Below are 18,956 nucleotides of genomic sequence, written 5' to 3'. Positions count from 1 at the left end.
CTTCTTGTTGTTAACAGCACCAAGCTATAAAGATCTATATTTCTCCCTGTCTAGTGACCAAAAGCTACACACGTTTTCCAGTATTATAATGTTATTAGCAGTGGTAAAATATAAATCACTCGTTACTGATTTTTTTCTTACAGGTTATTGCAGGTATTCCCAGAGCTGAAATGACCTAACAACAGGCCCCGTCTCAGTGATCTCACAGCCCTTGCAAAGATATAAGAAGACACTTTAGTATAAAGAGTACATCGAAAAATGACTAAATACTTTTCACTGCCCTCACTTTGGCTGTGGTTAAGATCTGTTCAAGGCTGGGATTCACAATACATTTGTTCTTACCGAAGTTATCTAGCCAGAAAAGAGAAGATGAAGCCACAGCAGTGTCTGGTATAGAGGAACACAGAATAAACAGAAAAATCTTACTAGAGATTTGATAATCTGCTACTTCATCTATATTCGTGAAAAGTTTACCACTAGAAACAAACTACTGCATGTACCTTTCTATGTCATCATTAAATATTGAACCTAGGAATAGAATAGGGATTTTTGGAACCTATCTATTTATCCTTAGAAAGTGGGAGATGATTAGTTCTCCATAATATTATGTGATTCACTTTGATTACAAAATAAACTCAAAGACCTTTGTTTGGTGACAGAAAGGCAAAGGGTGCTAAATCATTTTGTACCAAAATTGCTTTTTTCACCATATCCCCCTGACTATATTTTCCTCAGATAATGAAACCGTTTTTTTTTTTTTTTTTAAAGGTTTTCAATCCAAGTTTCTACGTAGCAAATGCTTTAATTGAGACTGATGTATTCCATTCGTTTAGCGTTCAGACGCTGCTGTGGAAGCTTTAACTTGAACCGCATTGCCCTCTAGCGCTGCGCCGGGGCCGCCCCGTGATGTCAGCCGCACAGCGGCGTGAGCGCAGGCAGCCGGCTCCCGCAGCGCTCCTAAATGCTGACAAACCCCGCTCGGAGACGCATGTCACAGCAGCTAGACAGGGGCATCCTTCCAGCAGAGCCACAAATGCACAAGGGAAAACAGTAAACCTGTCTTTTATTTCAGGGACGTCATGATCAAAACAGCTACTTTCGAGATCCGGCCAAGACTTCTGCCTGCTAATTTCTGTTGAAACGAGTTGATGTGAGAAATTAAGCGAGTTTGAACAGGCTATTATTTCTGACAGGCTTCAGAGGACTTCACGCTGTGCAAGTTTTATGTGCTGAAAGCTAACAGCTTGCAGGAGAGATGAGTTCTCAATCAAAAACTGGCCGGGGCTTTGCAGCGACTTCTTGGGTGGAGAGATAACTTTCAACTGAACTCAACCATCTGCGTGCCCTGCACAGGATCCAATCATAACCTGCTATGGAGAATTATTTTTAAGATGAGTTCCTACCTTGGTGTGGAATCCAATTCATCAATCCCTGGATATTTGAAGGCGTCTGCATTAAATATTGGCAATCTTTCTGCAAACAACTCCAATGAGACAACAAGCAATCTGGATTCACCTACCTTGGATATCAGTAGGGCGATAACTGTGGGGCTAATCCTAGGTGCCTTTATACTCTTTGCTATTATAGGTAATATTTTGGTAATTCTCTCTGTTGCTTGCAATAGACATTTAAGAATCCCTACGAACTATTTCATAATTAACCTTGCAATAGCAGATTTGTTGCTGAGTTTTACTGTCCTTCCATTCTCTGCTACACTGGAAATCCTTGGCTACTGGGTTTTGGGGAGGATATTTTGTGATATCTGGGCAGCAGTTGATGTGCTCTGCTGTACAGCTTCTATTTTAAGTCTGTGTGCAATCTCCATAGATAGATACATAGGAGTACGTTATTCTCTCCAGTATCCAACTTTGGTAACAAGAAGAAGAGCAATTCTAGCTCTCCTAGGTGTCTGGGTCCTTTCCATGGTAATTTCTATTGGGCCTCTTTTGGGCTGGAAAGAACCAGCACCCAAGGATGATAAAGAATGCCGTATCACTGAAGAACCATTCTATGCTTTGTTTTCTTCCTTGGGGTCATTTTACATTCCTTTAATTGTCATCCTCGTGATGTACTGTCGGGTCTACATAGTCGCCAAAAGGACTACAAAAAATCTGGAAGCTGGGGTTATGAAAGAAATGTCCAACTCCAAGGAGCTGACCTTACGGATCCATTACAGGAACATTCATGAGGACACGTTAAACAGCAACAAATCCAAGGGTCACAATCCCAGAAACTCCTTAGCTCTCAAACTTCTAAAATTCTCTAGAGAAAAGAAGGCAGCCAAGACACTGGGAATTGTGGTTGGCATGTTTATCTTGTGCTGGCTACCTTTCTTCATTGTTCTGCCACTAGGTAAGTTGGTAATTGGCTTTGTGGGGAGGGAGAGGAAGAAGAACAGTTGTTTACTACAAAAATCCCACAGAAAACAATCAGATGAATGATAAGTACATACCATTTTGAGAACTGCAGTGAATAGATGAAAGAGTGGGAAGTGAAAGTAATTTACTTCTGATGTTGGATTTTTCAAAGGCTCGTGCTGCAACCTTGCAAAGTGTGCAGCCTGCATTAAGCCTGCTCATCTGAACCTTCCTCAGTGATGTCAAATCAGGGGATAGTGCTGTCAGAGTTAATACATAAAATCCTCTCTTGTGGGTTTTGTTTAGACTGATTTAGATTGTATAGGAAGTTTTAAACAAAAACTCTAGATAGAAACAACAAAAAAAAATAGTTTCAGCATTGCAACTTTCTTGTTCCAGTTACTGTTAGAGGTTCCGACTGTAAAACATAAAGTCTTCTGACATTAAAAAGTGTCTCAAGTGAAAACAGGCCCAATCAAGTGATGAGGTGCAAAACCTTTCTGAGCTTTAGGAACCTGAAAGAGTTCTAGTTCTCAGTTCATATTTCACTGATCAATTCCCCAAAGCAAATCCGTGAAGCCCACTGATCCCTGCAGAAATGTTCCCTTTGGTTTCAAGAGGTCCTACTTCAATAGGTCTTCCCGTTTCAGGAGATTGTCTTGTGCATTTGTGACAGCAACTTTAAACACCAAAATATTATTAAAGCATTCAATTCAGCCTCAACAGTGCTCTGCATTCCAAATCATTATGAAATCTGCTTGCACTGTCTTTAATACTAGAATCAGCTCTAAAGAGGGACATTTCAAGACCTGTTAATATTGAATTACTATGCTTTCAAAAATATCTGTTCAAAATTAACTTCTGAGACACAAACTGTCAGACTAAATATAGAAAGAGGTGGAGAAAAAAAGGAAGAAGCCCTTAGTAATGTTCTGTATTCACGTTTACTTACTTACCCTACCAAACCATTCCTGACTGAGTGGTAAGTGAATACTTCTAGAGACTTGAAGAAAATTAAATGGAGTTCAACAGCACGGTCCTGGTGAAGTGTTTTAAAATTATAATTTCATGAAGAAGTAATGTCATCTAGGTGAGAATCACTACTGCATCTGCTAAAGCTATGGAAGAGTAACTTTGTTGCCTCTAGCTTAGTGTATCTAAAGCTGAAAAATCTTTATAATTCATGATAATAATTCATAAAGCTGATGTTGAGCATGTTACAAATTCCAAACCGAGGAAAAACCGTGAACAAGGTTCTCTTTGGCTACTAAGGCTTAAGTCCTGTGCTGTCTCTTAACAAAAGTTTACAACATAGAACAAGTTTTCAACTCTTGCAAAAATACATATCTAAGGGGGTAGAAATTTATTTTCACCACATGGTACCAGTAGTAGCACTGGAAATATATCTAGTAGGTCATGATCTCCTGATAAAAGTAGGTTAGCTTCTCCTCTTTGATTTTAAATTATTGACAGAAATTTGGGAATAAAAAGCAAGCACGACTGCAATAGAACATATCCTTAGCTAGCAGAAGCCAGTACTAGTACTGCTACTGGTGCTAGTCAGCAAACACAGATGCAAACTAGTCCAATTAAAAACATTTTGGTCATAGGGTACAACCAATATGACAAACAATTAAGTTTCCTGGAAGGGAGTCAGTTTTCCCTCTGAGAGGTTATTGCAAAAGTCCTGGTCATTACCAGGAGGCTTAATGACTGATTGCTTATGACAAATGAGTGGAGAATTTATAGCTTGTCACAGTATGGTTTTATCTCTCATTTATCTCTCTTCTCACTCGTGTCCAAGCCATCAGTGAGGAAGAGAGCCACCCCAGCAAGCTGCACGTTGGCAGCAGTGCCTGGCGGGCTGAAGGGCAACCTGCTGCTGTGGGCTCTGACCCAGCACAGCTTGGGTGCCAGTGACTCCCAATGTGCTCACTTCAGAGCTGTGAGCTCCTGGTGTGGGTCAGGAAGAGTTGCTGTTGTTACAGTTAATATTAGAACAGTGAAAAAATTAGCATCTCAGCACTGCTACTGCAGTGGGAAAAAACTGCTACTTCAGGAGGGGAAAAAAAGGTATGCAATAGTATCCAGGAAAATATCCAAATGTATTTAAACAGGTGGTACTTCCTCTTTGTTTTACTGACAAGGGATAGTGCTGTCTTCATTCCTTGTCCCTGATTTTTTTTTTTTTTTTTTTAATTCAGTCAGGACACTCTGGAGTCTTGTACTTTTCATGTCTACGTATTAGTGCATTAATGTACTTTTCATGTCTGTATATTAATGGTGTTAGGGATGACTAAGCATTGCTCACAAAAGCAGGTGGGGAAAACACCTTTTCCCAACACGCATAATTCAGTCATTCCGAATCACAGTACTCAGTAGAGCCATGGAGAAGAACTTCCTAACGAGCTTGCTGTGTGCTGCATTCTTCATAACAGATTTTTTTTTTTTTGTCTTGAAGTTACAAACATAAAGGAAAAGTTATTAAAAACCCTTATGAACAGCACGCAGTGACATAGAATCAATTACAGTGATAGGCAAATGTAGAATCCAAGATGTATCAATGATCTACAAAACTCTCCATAGGGGCCCTGGACTGGGGATCTATCACAATCTACTCACCCACCACTGCAGAACTGCAAACTACAATATCTCTCCTGCTTCTGATTCCAGACTAGATATTTACCTTCACTGTAGTGGAAAACTTCTTCCTCAGCCTGTATTTTTCATGCTTTATTTTTACAAAATCAATCTAAACCATACATTCGCATCTGCACCTTTAAGATTTGTGCCTTGTTTCACTCAGTAATACAGTGAGCGCACAATGGTGTTAGCAGAGTAGCTCTGGACTTCTGATGATTCAGCTGCAACACATTTGATAAGTCAGTAATCCTCATTTCTGCAACACTCCAAAACTGTGTGTTAGTAAATCTGTTTATATGTAGAGGAGTTTTCCTCGTGTCAAAAGTATTCTCAGATGTTCTACTAGCTGCCCAGCCAAAATTATAATTGCTCGGTTGTGGCACGATAATATATACAGCTACTCATTTTGATATCCCAGACAAAGGATTATTGCATCAGATGGCAGATATATGCTGGAAACTGATGTGGTGTTGAAAGCATAGATATTGCTTGAATAAATATTCCACAACAAAGGGTGATTTTCAAGCAAGAATCACAAGGCTTTGCAAAGAAAGCTCTCTGACATACAGCCACAGACAGGAATTAGGGCGTGGACACTACGAGGCGCTGAGCACTGTGAAACTATTAGCATAAAGAAGCACCTGATGATGCAGCAAAACTTCTCATAGAGAATGATGTGAGAAAATTGTTTTTTATTCCAGATATTCCTTCTGGATAGCAACAGAGCTACAGAATAGCCCCATGGCGCTCATTTATAAATGCTTCATGGCTTCGTAAACTTTCACCTTGCCACCCAGAATTATTTCTGGTACAGCATAAAAAATAAAATGAAGACATATGTGTCTTTGAGACAACTTCTTGTACTACGAATTCGGTGACTCAGCTTTGAAGAGTAAATATCTTGCATTTTTAAAATAAATCTTTCTTTTCTTTCCTCTCATAGAAATCCTTTCTTGGCCATCAGAGCTACACTAAAAATGCATTGTTGAAAAATGTTAACTAAAATTGATGATTTTTATCTGAAGACCAGAGCCCTGCATCTATATGCATTAAAACTTCCTCCTTTAAACAAAGGAAGATCCAATTTTATGCCAATAACTTCATTTTAAAAATGTATCCAAAATGACAGATCATGTTTTCTCTTGGCTGCCAGATAAATCTTTAGTCTCATCCCTGTTAAAGGGGGATCAGACTGGGCTTGCCAGTCTTCTCTCAGCTGTAGACCTCACGCAACACACACATGCACACACAAACCTACCACCTCCACTACTTTCACCAAAGCATCACCCCAGCCTATTGCTTGACTCCAGCAGAGACCAGCAGTGTTATTCACTTCCAAGTTCAGAGCCTAACTCCCCCTGCTCCCACAAAACCTGTGACATTATCCACTAAGTTCAGTAGCAAACTTCTTGTAACTTAACTGGCAGTAGGATAAGATCCCAAGAGCCTCATAATGAAGATAAAGCTATTTTGACTACCCTTAAATGTATTAAGTTTTTGAAACCTCTCTATAATAAAAAAGAACATAAAAATCTTCTGCATGCTAATTGGTCAGCCAATATAAAATGATTCTTAAAATAAAATGTTATTCAAGTACAGTATGTAGATTTATGTTACGTCAGGCCAACCTCTGCATCTCTGTACTAGAATACCAGATTAGGTCGCTAAGTTTCCCATGGGAAACACTTCAAGCCATTAGGTCCACTGCTGCCAGTGCTACTGTGTTCTGCTTTCTGGAAGGCTTCAAGCCTGGTTTGCCTTCCATCTCATTTTGGTCTTGCCTCACCTTCCACTTTCTAAATAGCCTTACTCTCTAGATTTTAGGTAACGGTCATAAAGAACTGGGAGAAATTAATGGTACACATTGCAGTCTGACACTTTGCCCACTTTGCAGCTCTAACTTTGGAACAATGTTCAATTATACTGGTGAAAGCAAGAAACTGCTCCTCCTATATTTCAGCCAACTCCTCTGAGACTAAATATCATATGAGCATTTCTGGACCAGTACAGCATATTTTGCCACATGTGGAGAAATAGTTTAGATTCATTTTACTACTAGAATAGCCTCCCTTAAGCCCTGCTTTGAATCTTCTGTGAAAAAGTAAATTGCATCCAAAGGATCCCAATTAGCTTAGAACTAAGAATCATTGAATCATGGAAACTTTTAGGTTGGAAAAGACCTCTGAGGTCATCAAGTTCAACCATGAACCTAGAACTGCCAAGTACTTACAGATCTCTACTTTTTTAAAAAAAATCTGTTTTTATCAATGCAGCCAAAATTACACAAATTCTGAAGGACTGGGCACTTCTTTTGCAGGCTTTGATTTGCAGGTCAGAGGAACAAAGTAAAATTTTAAAGTGTACAGCCTTAGGAAAGTAAATATGCAAAGCATATGCAGAAAAACTTGAATACAAAGAAATTTGCATGTGGTGACTATTAAGCTTCAGGGATGGCAACATCCTCCTATCTCAAGTGTGAAAGGCAGGCTTCTCAAGTACGAGGCTACAATATCACCCATAATGTAGGAGCATGGACCACATCCTGATACTATTGCCATAATACCATGTCTGCCCCTTGAAAAAAAATAAATGCTAATGTTACACATCAGTGACTCCTAATGGCAGTAGCAGAAAAAGACGTTCTGGTTTCAAGGCCCACGGACCACACCCAGTCAAAGTCCTTTACTGAATCAGAAAGTTCCAAGGTGAAAAAAAAGTGAGGACTGAGTCAGAGGGCAGGAGTAGGAAATCTCAAAATAATTGAAACCAAAGACAGGAGAGAAGTGATAATTCCAGAGGGGACATAGCTTTCAACATCCAGCAAAGCAGGAGGCATAAGGACCTTGGGAATTTGCAGACATGTGCTATTGTTCAGGTTGGTAGTCATTATGAAAGCACTGAATAAAGTTATACTTCTGCATACAGCTCTAAGGACATCAGCTATACGTTCTTTAGTGCATATACCTGTGAAATATTGTTATGAACAAATATTTGTTCCTTTTGTATCTTCACTAAAGTTCTGCTCTATAGCCCATTGCAAGATTTAGAGCTATTTTCATGGGCTTTCAAGTGACATCTAGAAACTGAAAAGCAGTAATGATCACTCTCTAAATAACAAAGGAGAAAACACAATGGAAGTTCATACCGTATCTTAGTAGCCGTGTTATTCAATTCCCTGCGAGAGTTCTACTGTTTACCAGCGATGCCCAAGACAGACTGCCTCAGTTATAAGTCAGAAGTGAGAAGGGGAGAAAAAGACACCGAAGTATGCCCAGTAATTGAACATATTTAAGTATAACACACGAAATGTCAGCAGACATAGATTAGCATCTCTAGACTTCTCTCATCAGCCAAATCATTGCAAAACAAACAAAAGTCTGTATCTCTTTTGGACAAATTATTAATAAGAAGAATATACTATTTCTGTCCTTACCATCAATTTTAGAGCACTGAATGAGATTCTTCCTGAACTGGGTCTCGATTTTACAGTATTTATGCATGGGCAACACAGTTTAAATAGAAGTTAATACTCTCTGCAGCATAAGCCATCATGAGCACTCTGGACTGAGAAGGGGTAGACCTATATATAAGGACATACAGAATTTGTCAAAATTCTATGTGTGCTTGATGGCTTTTGTTCCAAACCTTGTATATATTCCATATCTCTATGTTTTGTTATTTAAGACATACTTAGAATTTTTGCTAATAGGACAGCTATAGAAAAGGTATGAAAACCTTTGCTTTGTTGGTTTATTTATTTTTTTCTTTTTTAAACAACAGATTAGCTTTTTGTTTCTGGGATGGGGAAAGAAAGTTCTATTTAACTTTTCTATACCTTTAACAAATATCAACATGCAAATAGTCTGTTGTATCCTATGTTTTTAAAAATAGTTTTCAGCTCTCGATGATTTAAGCAACAACAGCATCTTTAGTATGAGGCTGTAGAATGGGCAGTTGTGGATTTAAGACCAGAGCAGGATCTCTAGACATGATCTTATAAAATCTGCAAACCTGAGACAATCTTGGCATGCCAGCAGTGCCAATGTTAGTAGCTGTGTGGTTAAATACATTAGCACTGTCCTTTTAAGAATACAAATACAGCTACTCCCCTTCGCAATTGTAAAATGAGAAGGTGCAACAACTCTAGCTTTTAGAAAATATCTGATTCTTACCTGCACTACAATCTCCATCAACAAAGCTTCAAGGGAAGTAAAGAGCTGGTTTTATTTTGGTCACTCTAGATAAAACTCTATTTTTGGAATGTTTAAGGGTATCACAGATTTGAGCCATTGTGAATGCAAGTCTTGTAGAAATGGTTTGTTCACCTGAAATATGGGACACCCTTTATCAGAGATTGATAGTGTAGATGGTGAGAAAACCATCAGGTTTTCATGGATTTTAATCAGGATAAGAAAATATAAACTAACTTTTCCCAGTCTATAGGACATCAAGGAAAATGTTTTCCTGAGGCTTTTCTCTTGTTCACAAACATTTCCATAGAGGACGGTACTTTTTTTTGATCAGATTTGGCACTCATGTATGTCTGCTACTTTAATTTACCTGCTTAAGAACTTGTTTGCTTAGGATCAGGCCTTAGATTGGCAAGAATTAAGGAATTTAGTTAATGTTCATCCCGAGGCAACCCAAAGAGTCACCAACGTGCTCAAAAGACACGCACAAATGCTCACCATCATTACTGGCTCGTGGTAGCTATAATTTAACTCTCTTCCCTTTTATTTTCTTTAGTGATTTTTATTCTGTTGTTTTTGGATGCTATTCCTATTTCTCAAGTTCTTTTTCTTTTTTTTCATTGTTATCCTAACCCTTTCCCCTAGCAGGCCTGCAGGCTCTCCCAGCTTGATCAGCTCTTAATTTTATAACCACTCCCTCTGTTTTGTCCTCTGCTGTTTGTAAACAGGGATTCTTTTGTCTATATTAAATAAGTCCAAGGGAATGTAAACAAACACTGAATGCTGGAAGGAAAGAAATCAGGAGCTTGAGAAATCCAATTAGCTTTAAAGCCTTGGCATGCTGACTTGGCTATGCATGTGGTAAAAAGGACCACAAAAGCTTAAATACAAGAATAAAATCCTTCCCACATTCTGTCAACTCGTAACAGCTGTGGTCAAACGCAGCATATTGTTTTTACGGGGAGAATGTTACTAGCTATCCACATGTAGCACTTGAGCTTTCCCTGTTCGTTAAGAAGTGGCAGTAACTCAGCCGCTAACAGCTACCTGCAGGGCGGCTGCAGCAGGAGGCACAGCACGAACTGCAGGGGAGCGGTGGCGGTTCCCAGCCAGGCCATCTGCAGCCACCTACTGCATCAGGAAACGGCGTTTTTCACAGGAAGGCTGATTTCCAGCATAAAACAAATTTACTGCAAAATGGTAGTCATTTTTGCAAAAGTTATCTTGAGAACAGACAGGGTATGATATTCTCAAAGATTCCCATTTCTCAAGTTTCAGAATTCACACGTTATCATTTGTATTTTGCAATGCTTTACACCACAACAGCGATTTTTAAAATACTGGTATTTCCTACATTCTGGAGAACACCGAAAAAGTCAGATTTAACTCCAGCCATATGACTTCGTGCTGTAACAGAATGGAGTAATTCTCTCCTCTGAATAAGAAAGGATGCGTTTATCTTCCAAGGTTACTTTATCCAATTCTATAACAAAACTTCCAAAGTTTCAAACTCTATGGCTTTTCTTTAAGATTAAAATAGCAATAAAAACCTGTGCAGTGATGCTCTCTTTCAGCTGCATTGTTGTTTCACAACATATTTTATCATAGCTCATCTGCTGCTACAGAATATCAGTATACACACAGCATAGGATTTAAACAACTCCAGATCATTCTGTTTCAATCAAAACAAATGCAGTATTTATCCCAGTAAACTAGATCATGCACTCACCCTAGGTTGGCTCTCACCTTAAGTGGAACCAGATTTAGAAGTTTTTGAAATACGAGTTTTTGTTAACTGGTGGAAAACAGCACCTGGTATCCCAAAACTTATTCAGAGAGACTTCCTTTCCTTAACTCTAAAAATGACACAGTACTCTTCCTCAAATGCTCAACCATCATCTAATCTAAGCATCAAATATTTTACTCTGAACATAATTGATAATTCTGAGTAATTCATAGACTTAATTGATGTCAAAGATAACTTACTAACAATGAATGCTCAATTAATAGAAAGTCAATTATCACAACAAAAAGCGATTAGAAAAGAGAGCAGCAGCTGGAGTTTAAAACTAAACGAGACATGAGAGGAAAATTAAGTATTTAAAAATGAAGAAGAAAGGAAAGAACTGGGAAGTGAGCATGCCATTGTGGAAGCAGAAAAACCTGGGACGTATTAAAGAGAAGGTGGATAGTTAAGGAGAATGCTGTTAATTTTAGACTAATATAATTAAAATTTCACTCCTCGTAGGTACAAATAATAAATGTATGGCATTTTTGAAAATACACACGGAATATTCTCTCCCATGAAGATGACTCACACAAACATTAATGCAGGATGTAGAAATATTCAGATGGCCTTATCAGAGGCAAGGTGGCAGCGCATTGGGTTGTACCACAGGAGCAGAGGCAGTAGATGGAGGGATGTGATTGTGTCCTTCTATTAAACACTCATTAGAGCACAGTGTGTGAGGAGAGGCTGAAGGAATGGGGCTTCTTCAGCCTGGAGAAGGGGAGGCTTCAGGGGAGCTAATGTAGTGCTGATCCTCCTTTGAGCCCGAAGGCTGGGTAAGAGACTCCACGAAATCCCTCCCCGCTGCAATAATTCCGTAATTCTGACAACTCCTTGGCTTTTGGTCCCAAGTATAAATGTATGTATATATATTCCTGGCATGAGGGATGAACAGAGGAAATATAACTGCACAAAAGAACGCAGGGATATTTCACAAATGACTGACTGGTGTCACAAACAACTGTTGGTCATTATCCACAGTTGTTTACTTCCTCTGTGTGGCTGGAAATAGCACATAGAGTGCAATGGCAGAGCGAGAGCAAAGGCAACTTCCAAAGTATTTTTTAGCTCATAAACATCATCTTACACCTTCTTTTTAAGACTTAAACTCCAGATAATTACTATAGTACTTGACCACCTGACACAACTGGAGTAGCAGGTTTTCTCCCTTCTCCTGGAAGCAGTTTGAGGGGATGAATGGTTGGTTGGTTGCATTGGCTGGTCTAATTTTTCTTCCATAACATGAAAGTGGAAACTCAAACATGTCCTGTGTACTACACTTTCAACATAACCTTGCCAAATATTACATTAAGGATCCTTAAATAGAAGGTCTTAGCTTTCCCACACTCCTTTCTGTATGCATATAGAGAGAGGTAGCAACGGAGCAGATATTTAGATGGAAGAAAAATAATAGAGCAGAAAAGAATATGAGAGCAGTGTGCATGTGTATTTACATGTGCATATGTGTGCTTTACCTCTGTAGAGGGCTACATCAAATCTTGCTTACGTGAAGAGTGTTCCTTTATTAAGACTGTTGTCAGTAAGCCAATCTAGAATATTTTCCTGCTACTCAATCTGTTAATTTAGAGACCGTTCCAAGCTACACTGAATCCCTTATGAGCCTTTACAAAGACTTTCAAGTACTCCCACTGACTCCAGAGCACTCTGAATTTTAATAGCACAGTGATGTTCTGGCCAGTTATTTCTGCAGAATGTGTGAAGACAACTAAAATGCCAAATTGTTTCCCACGATGTTCCCTGATCTCACTGAGGGTGCTTTACTTACTTCCAGCATAGTAAAGTATTCATCACAAAGAACCAGTCAAACCCTAAATGAAATTACCTTTTATTAAATAAAATACTTCTTAATTTCTTTCCATGATATTTGCTTTTGCTCAGTATATTTCCAAGCAGAAAACTCCGTCAAGCCCGCTGAACACAGCTGGTTAAATTAATGGTCAAAATACAATAAAATCTGGCCAAATTGATGGAGTTCCTGGAATATTTTCTGTTCTGAATTTCTGCTGGGCACAGGCTTTGCAAAAACTTCATTGATGTAAAAGGTGCAATCAGAGGTAAGACTTTGGCGCTACTTTTAATAAATCACAAAGTTTAGCACAGAAAAAATAAGAGGATAGAAAACTTACGTTCCCTTTGAGTGAAGCTGTTAAACATGAAACATCAGGAGGGAGATAATAAGAGTCACTCTGTCTACTCCCGTCACAAATAAATCACCGAGATAATCATATGCAAAATTTTCCAACCATTTTGAAAAGCAATCTAAATCAGTACAGGGAAATATTTAATCTGTTTATCAGACTGTGATGGGAAAATAGTTGGAGATTAGAAGAGGAAATATTAATTTGATGTTTAGAAAGTATGTCTAGTAGGCTTAGCTTTCCCATTTTATCAAGGTACCAAAATAGCCCGCAGTTGTTTGCTTCTGACAGGTTAATTACAAGGTAAAAGCATGTGCACAGTTAAATAAAAGATATTGTTCTTAATTCCAAGAACGTCAGGAAAAGAGTAATCTTAGAAATATACAAGTTAATCAAAATATTTTTCATATTTTTCTATTGCAAAAGGCAGTGGAGCTTTGCATAATAGTAACCAAATTAAACTGTGTTCACAAGTACGTGGCATGCACAGCTACTTCCAACTAAACCACCTTCTGGATGATTTAGTGCATCTTTTCTCACTTTGTAGAAAACTCAGTCTGGGATTCCACCCAGTGAGGAGGAACTGAACACAAAGTGTCAGAAACTTTCTAAAACAAGTGCCCAAAGAAGTATCAGTCGGACATTCCATTTTTCTAACAGCTAATCCTCAACCTAAATAGTGGATATATTTACTGAGAGTATCTAAGATTACAGTGTCAGTGAGATTCCAGTACTGCAAATGCAAAATTCTGCTGAGTTGCCAAAATTTAAGCCATGAAGTTTTCCTGATGTGCAAAGTTATAGTCTGAAGAGTCGATCAGAGAAAGTAGGACTAGAAGGGATCTGAAGAGGTCACGCAGGGCATCCTCCAACCCAAAGGCTGGATCAGCTATACATAGATCAGTAGATGCATGTCTACTCAATTTTTAAGAGCCTTCATGGTTGAAATTTTGTGCCTTTCTTAGATGTTATGTTCCAGAATCTTTCTGTTTTGGTAGTCTGAAAGTACTTCCCAATTTATCTTGCCAAAATTCAAATCTCTGTGCTTCCTATATTAGCCACAGTGGACTTGGAAAACTCCCGATTTTATTTACTTCCTCTTTGCAGATTATTTTTATATTGAAGACCAACTGTTGGGTCTACTCTCGGTTCTTTTTATTCACCATGATGTCCTTCATGATGACCAGATGAGAAGTGCTATCTGACAGCAAGTAAAGCATGCTCCCATCTAAGAACTTACTCTCATTTGGATTACAGTAATCTCTCTTATTGCTGGGGGCATCCTGAAACCATTATCTACCACCTGATTTTTGAGAAAAAAAAAAAGCCCCGCCAAAAACTAGGATGTAATAGTGCTGTAGCGATCAGAAAGATCAACACGATGGAAAAGGCATTACAAAAGAGGTGGAAGGACCGGCACAATAGCAAGGTGCTACAAAGGAAGGGAAGTAGATTGCTCACCTGTATCAGAAGATTCTGGATTTGCAGAGAAAAGCTTCCACCAAGGAGGGATCTCCAGAAACAGATCCTTCCTCAGTGGCAGTCAGCCCCTAAATGAGGCCTAAGAAATGCCTTCACCTGTGCACCCAGGGCTGACTGGGTCTTTCCTCCAGGTGCTCAATCAGGCTGTGACTCAGCAGTTCCCATACAAGTGCATTATACCACAGACAAAATTCATAGATGAAATTCATCTCCCTTCAGAGAGGTGCATATACCTATATATATATGTATGTATACATATGGATACAAATATACAAGGAAGCGTAGAAGAGTTAAGAATTCTATCCAGTTTTAATACACTAGATTGAAATAAGAGAAATTAACAAAACAGTCTGTAAGTCAATGGTTCAGAAGAGCATACTTCTTCCTCACTTTCTTGTCAAAACTTAATTTAATAGTTTATTTGTAATTTAAATGAGCAAGTTTCCATTGTGTTGTTTGCAGAACAAGGAAAAAGTGGAGAATGAAGTAGTGTTTCACGATTGTTAACTTCTTGAAATTTGTTCCCAAATTTCTTAATTTCAGAACTTTCCTACTATTGTAGCTAAATGCTGATCCTTATTTTTAAATTACACAACCACACAGCTTTCCAAACTGATGTATTCCCTAATTTTATCTGCTAATGACTCAGCTTGAGTCATGATCGCTTCTAAATGATCAGTCAGAGCTCAGCGATTTTTCTAGAATCAGGACTGAATACAAGGTGCCTCTGTCAGTCAGGGTTATTATGGAGAAATTCTCTACTCTTTTCTGTTGCTGCCCTTTAATATGAAAGACCTTTGAAAGTGCTTGCTGCAGCTGCTGAAAATAATCTGCTGTCATTTTTGTTCAGATGACATTTGAAAAACAGATTATTGTAAAAGATAGATGTAAGCTCCTTACCTTTTTTTTTTTCTTAAGGAACACATATTCCCTTCAGCAGTTTACAAAGATTAGCCGTTTTTCAGCACTCAGCTTTTTACTTTTTTCCCTATTTAGTCTCTTAGTCTTTACAGTACGTGGTTGTACTTGGTTCATGTGTAAGATTAAACAATCACAACCCATTTTTCTGCATTGGTTTACAGTTTTCATCTCTGTGGCTTAGCTTATTTTATTCGTCCTTAGGGAATTTCACAAAACTTGTCAGCAAAGGTTCTTAATAATATTTTTTACTTTTGAAAGCTAAACCACAGCATTTACTATGCCTAAAAATATTAAAATCTGGTGGAGGGATTTCCTGTAGGTTTTCAGTCATTACAGTATAAGAGAAAGGCAAACAAACTGATCTGGAAAAACTCACCACTGTCCACTCAAGATTTACACAGTTAAAAAAAAGAAGTAAGCTCTTCAGGCACTTCATGAGGTTTACTGGGCTTTAAAAATAATGATTCATATTTTATTCGAGTCCCAGAAAACAGAGCTAATGTTAACCAGCAGCGTCCCAGAACACAACTAAGGGTAAAAAAAAAAGCCAAACTATTCTTCTGAATTCATAGGATCTCTCCTGGTTTCTGTTACCCAAGTGAGGGGGAGAAAGAGCTGATGTCATTTTAGTACCTAATTTTTTCTTCTGAGCTGGATCAGGTACCAACTGACACACTGACGGAGGAGGTCAGTGGCCATCTGATAAATGTGGTTAACTTCTTCTGGCTTCCTTGTGAGTTGAGGAGACCCAAATCCCTATAGTCAGTATCAGGACAGAATTGTCGTCTACATAAACAGCAGCATCTGCTGTGACACATAAGAGCTATTTAACCAAGTCACTGAGAAATGCTTTTGCATAGTTTAGAGGCCCAAGCCATGGCCTCTACATTGCTATGAGATGGGAAACATGCCTAGAATCACACCCCTCCCCACTAAGGCATCCTGACAGTCACGACTGACTCAGCTGCTTTCACAACCCAGGGAATCTGAAATCACTCCAGTGTAAAAGGTTGCTCTTCTCAGAGATGCAACACTCAGGTTTGAGCGTCATCTCCCACAGGAAAAAAACCTCTAAAAATCTAATTCTAGTGTTTCAGAGGAAGATGCTCTATGAACCACAGCTCTTTGATTACTTTAGCCAGACACAAAGGTGTTTTCCCAGCTGGACAACTGTTGACTGTCCGTTCTGCTTAAGAAAGCAAACAAGCATTCTTTTATAGAGATCCATTTACTAAATTTAGTTGACCTTTTAATGTTACAAGTACACAAAATTTATTTCTCAGTATGAGTTTTTCATTTGGGTACCCTCTGCAGCAATGCTATTTAGTTGTGGACAAAACAGGAAGTATTCATAAAATAATCTCTTTCTTTGGTTTACACCATTTTTATGATTGGCTGGGATATGTCACCTACCCAAATTAACTTCTGGTTTCAAGCGGTTTGTAGCCTACTAATAATCTAGCTAAATTGGGTAATGTTTATGAACTACAAAAGAATGTATTATAAGTGATAATGTCTGAGCATGCTCCCTCTGAAAAGCCCGGAAATATTTAGATCTTTTTCTTCAGAAGGTGACATTTAATAGCTCTTTGAAGAAGGCATGACCTTATTCCATGTGTGCATTGTTCAGCAGTTTTGACCATGGGCATTTGATCTTTCACTGGTATACAATAAGTTAGTGCAACAGACATACATATAGCAACAAAGACTGCTCTTTATTTTAATTCTACACTAAATATGTGCTCCTTTAACGTTTGGATGGTGGATAAAGCAGTTCCTTATTAGCTTTAAAAATAGCATAAATAACACCCTATTATTGAAAGACCAAAACCGAAAGCAGAATGTGTTAAGGCGTTTTAGCAAACAGATTCTAACAGTGATCTGACAGGATGTTTATCTTTCCTAGGCAGGTAAATCAGTTATCTCAGATAATGTCTCTGCTTGTTTCTTCTGGACAGGATCTCTGTTTTCAGCTCTGAAGCCCCCTGAAATAATCTTCAAGGTGATTTTTTGGCTTGGCTACTTTAACAGCTGCTTGAATCCAATCATCTACCCTTGCTCAAGCAAAGAGTTCAAGAGAGCTTTCATACAGATTCTAAAATGTCAGTGCCACCGACGAAAGCAGTTGGGATGGTGGGCCTACAGCTACAGGAACTGGAATCGGTGCTCCTTTGAACACCCTCGGAAGGACTCTCTGGAAGACAGTGGGAGTTTCCTAAGTGGCAGTCAGAGGACATTATCTTCAGCATCTCCCAGCCCTGGCTACCTGAGCAAAATCACTCATCCACATATGGAAATGTGCACATTCCAGGAATGGAAAAACCCCAGCTCTTTCCTGAGCCCCTTACAAGAAGGCAGCAGGCAAAAGGACCCATGCCAATTCTTTACCTTCAATCTCTTAACAGAGCGCAATGGACACATTGCTGCTAGCAGCCAAGCCTCCAGCAATGGAGACCATGAGGACATCTGTGACACCATGAATGGTAAAACAGACTGTAGAGCAAACATCATGCTGGAATGAATGGATTCTAATCAGTCTGCACAGATTCTGTTCTCTTCATACACTAACCTCTAACATTTCCCCCAGGCGAAGAAATGGACCACTGCGCAATTTCTCAGCGTGGCACTAGAAGGAAGCCAACAAGGAATAGGCAGATTACAGTCCCAAGAATGGAAAAGTCTCGAGGCTAACTGTGTTCCCAGTAAATTGCCAAAGAGGCTACAGAAACAAATACGGAATGCAGAGAAGTGGCTGGATAAACCCAGGGAAGTGCACGGCCAATTATTCAGCTATTGTGGTAGCGCTGTAGAACAGCCGAACACACATGTATATAGAAAGAATGTATAAATACAGGGGAGAGCAAGGGAAACATGTATGAAAGTTTGTGTGTACGTGTGTGCTAGCCGCATGTTTGGATGCCTGAGAGTGGAAGTGGGCAGTGCAGTTGTACAGCGTTGTTTGTACCTCTCCAGGGCGCTAGCTGCTGCTGATTTTGCCTGTAAAATTCCGATTGTTGTTGTACTTCACTGTACATTAGCACTTTAGAAATGGAAAACAATGTCAAAGATTAAAGTGATTTCGCAACAGTTTAAGCACTTGCACCTATTACTATGGAACTGGAATCGAGCCAAGTTCCCTCATCACAATGTCAATTTTAAAATAAAACACTCATGGCAGTTGAGTTTAATGTTGGAACTCCTAGGATGTTCTTGACTCTCTCTGCAGTTGCTTTCTTGCCATGATTCACTTGATATCAACAGTTGTGAATTCCTCTATACTTCACCGCGTTCTGTTTTGAAAGTTTGAAAATACCAGCAATGATGAGAGCTCACAATCTACATTTCAGCACATTAGTAAATGTCCTGAAAAACACACAGGCTACCAGAAGATCTGATTTATAAAAGCAACACTCAT

General features: G+C 38.9%; 1 protein-coding gene and 1 long non-coding RNA gene across 3 annotated transcripts in view; one reads left to right on the top strand and one right to left on the bottom strand.

Moving 5' to 3' along the window:
• LOC110405480 overlaps positions 1-18,956 on the bottom strand; it is a 126,111-nt gene that overhangs the window by 94,030 nt on the left and 13,125 nt on the right. The gene's annotated exons all lie outside the window — the stretch shown is intronic.
• Positions 848-18,634, top strand: ADRA1B (adrenoceptor alpha 1B). The gene is made up of 2 exons (XM_021410804.1): positions 848-2,352; positions 17,500-18,634. The coding sequence occupies exons 1-2, from the start codon at positions 1,392-1,394 to the stop codon at positions 18,060-18,062; spliced, it is 1,524 nt and encodes a 507-aa protein (XP_021266479.1). The 5' UTR covers positions 848-1,391; the 3' UTR covers positions 18,063-18,634.

Source organism: Numida meleagris, chromosome 12 (assembly GCF_002078875.1).
Source record: "Numida meleagris isolate 19003 breed g44 Domestic line chromosome 12, NumMel1.0, whole genome shotgun sequence".
Lineage (NCBI taxonomy): Eukaryota > Metazoa > Chordata > Aves > Galliformes > Numididae > Numida > Numida meleagris.
This window is presented reverse-complemented; position numbering and strand designations above follow the sequence as displayed.

Excerpts from the sequence above, each read along its gene's own strand:
- ADRA1B (XM_021410804.1), top strand. The coding sequence starts at position 1,392 with ATGAGTTCCTACCTTGGTGTGGAATCCAATTCATCAATCCCTGGATAT. Across the intron at positions 2,353-17,499 it reads CTTCATTGTTCTGCCACTAG|GATCTCTGTTTTCAGCTCTG; the intron begins GTAAGTTGGTAA and ends TCTTCTGGACAG.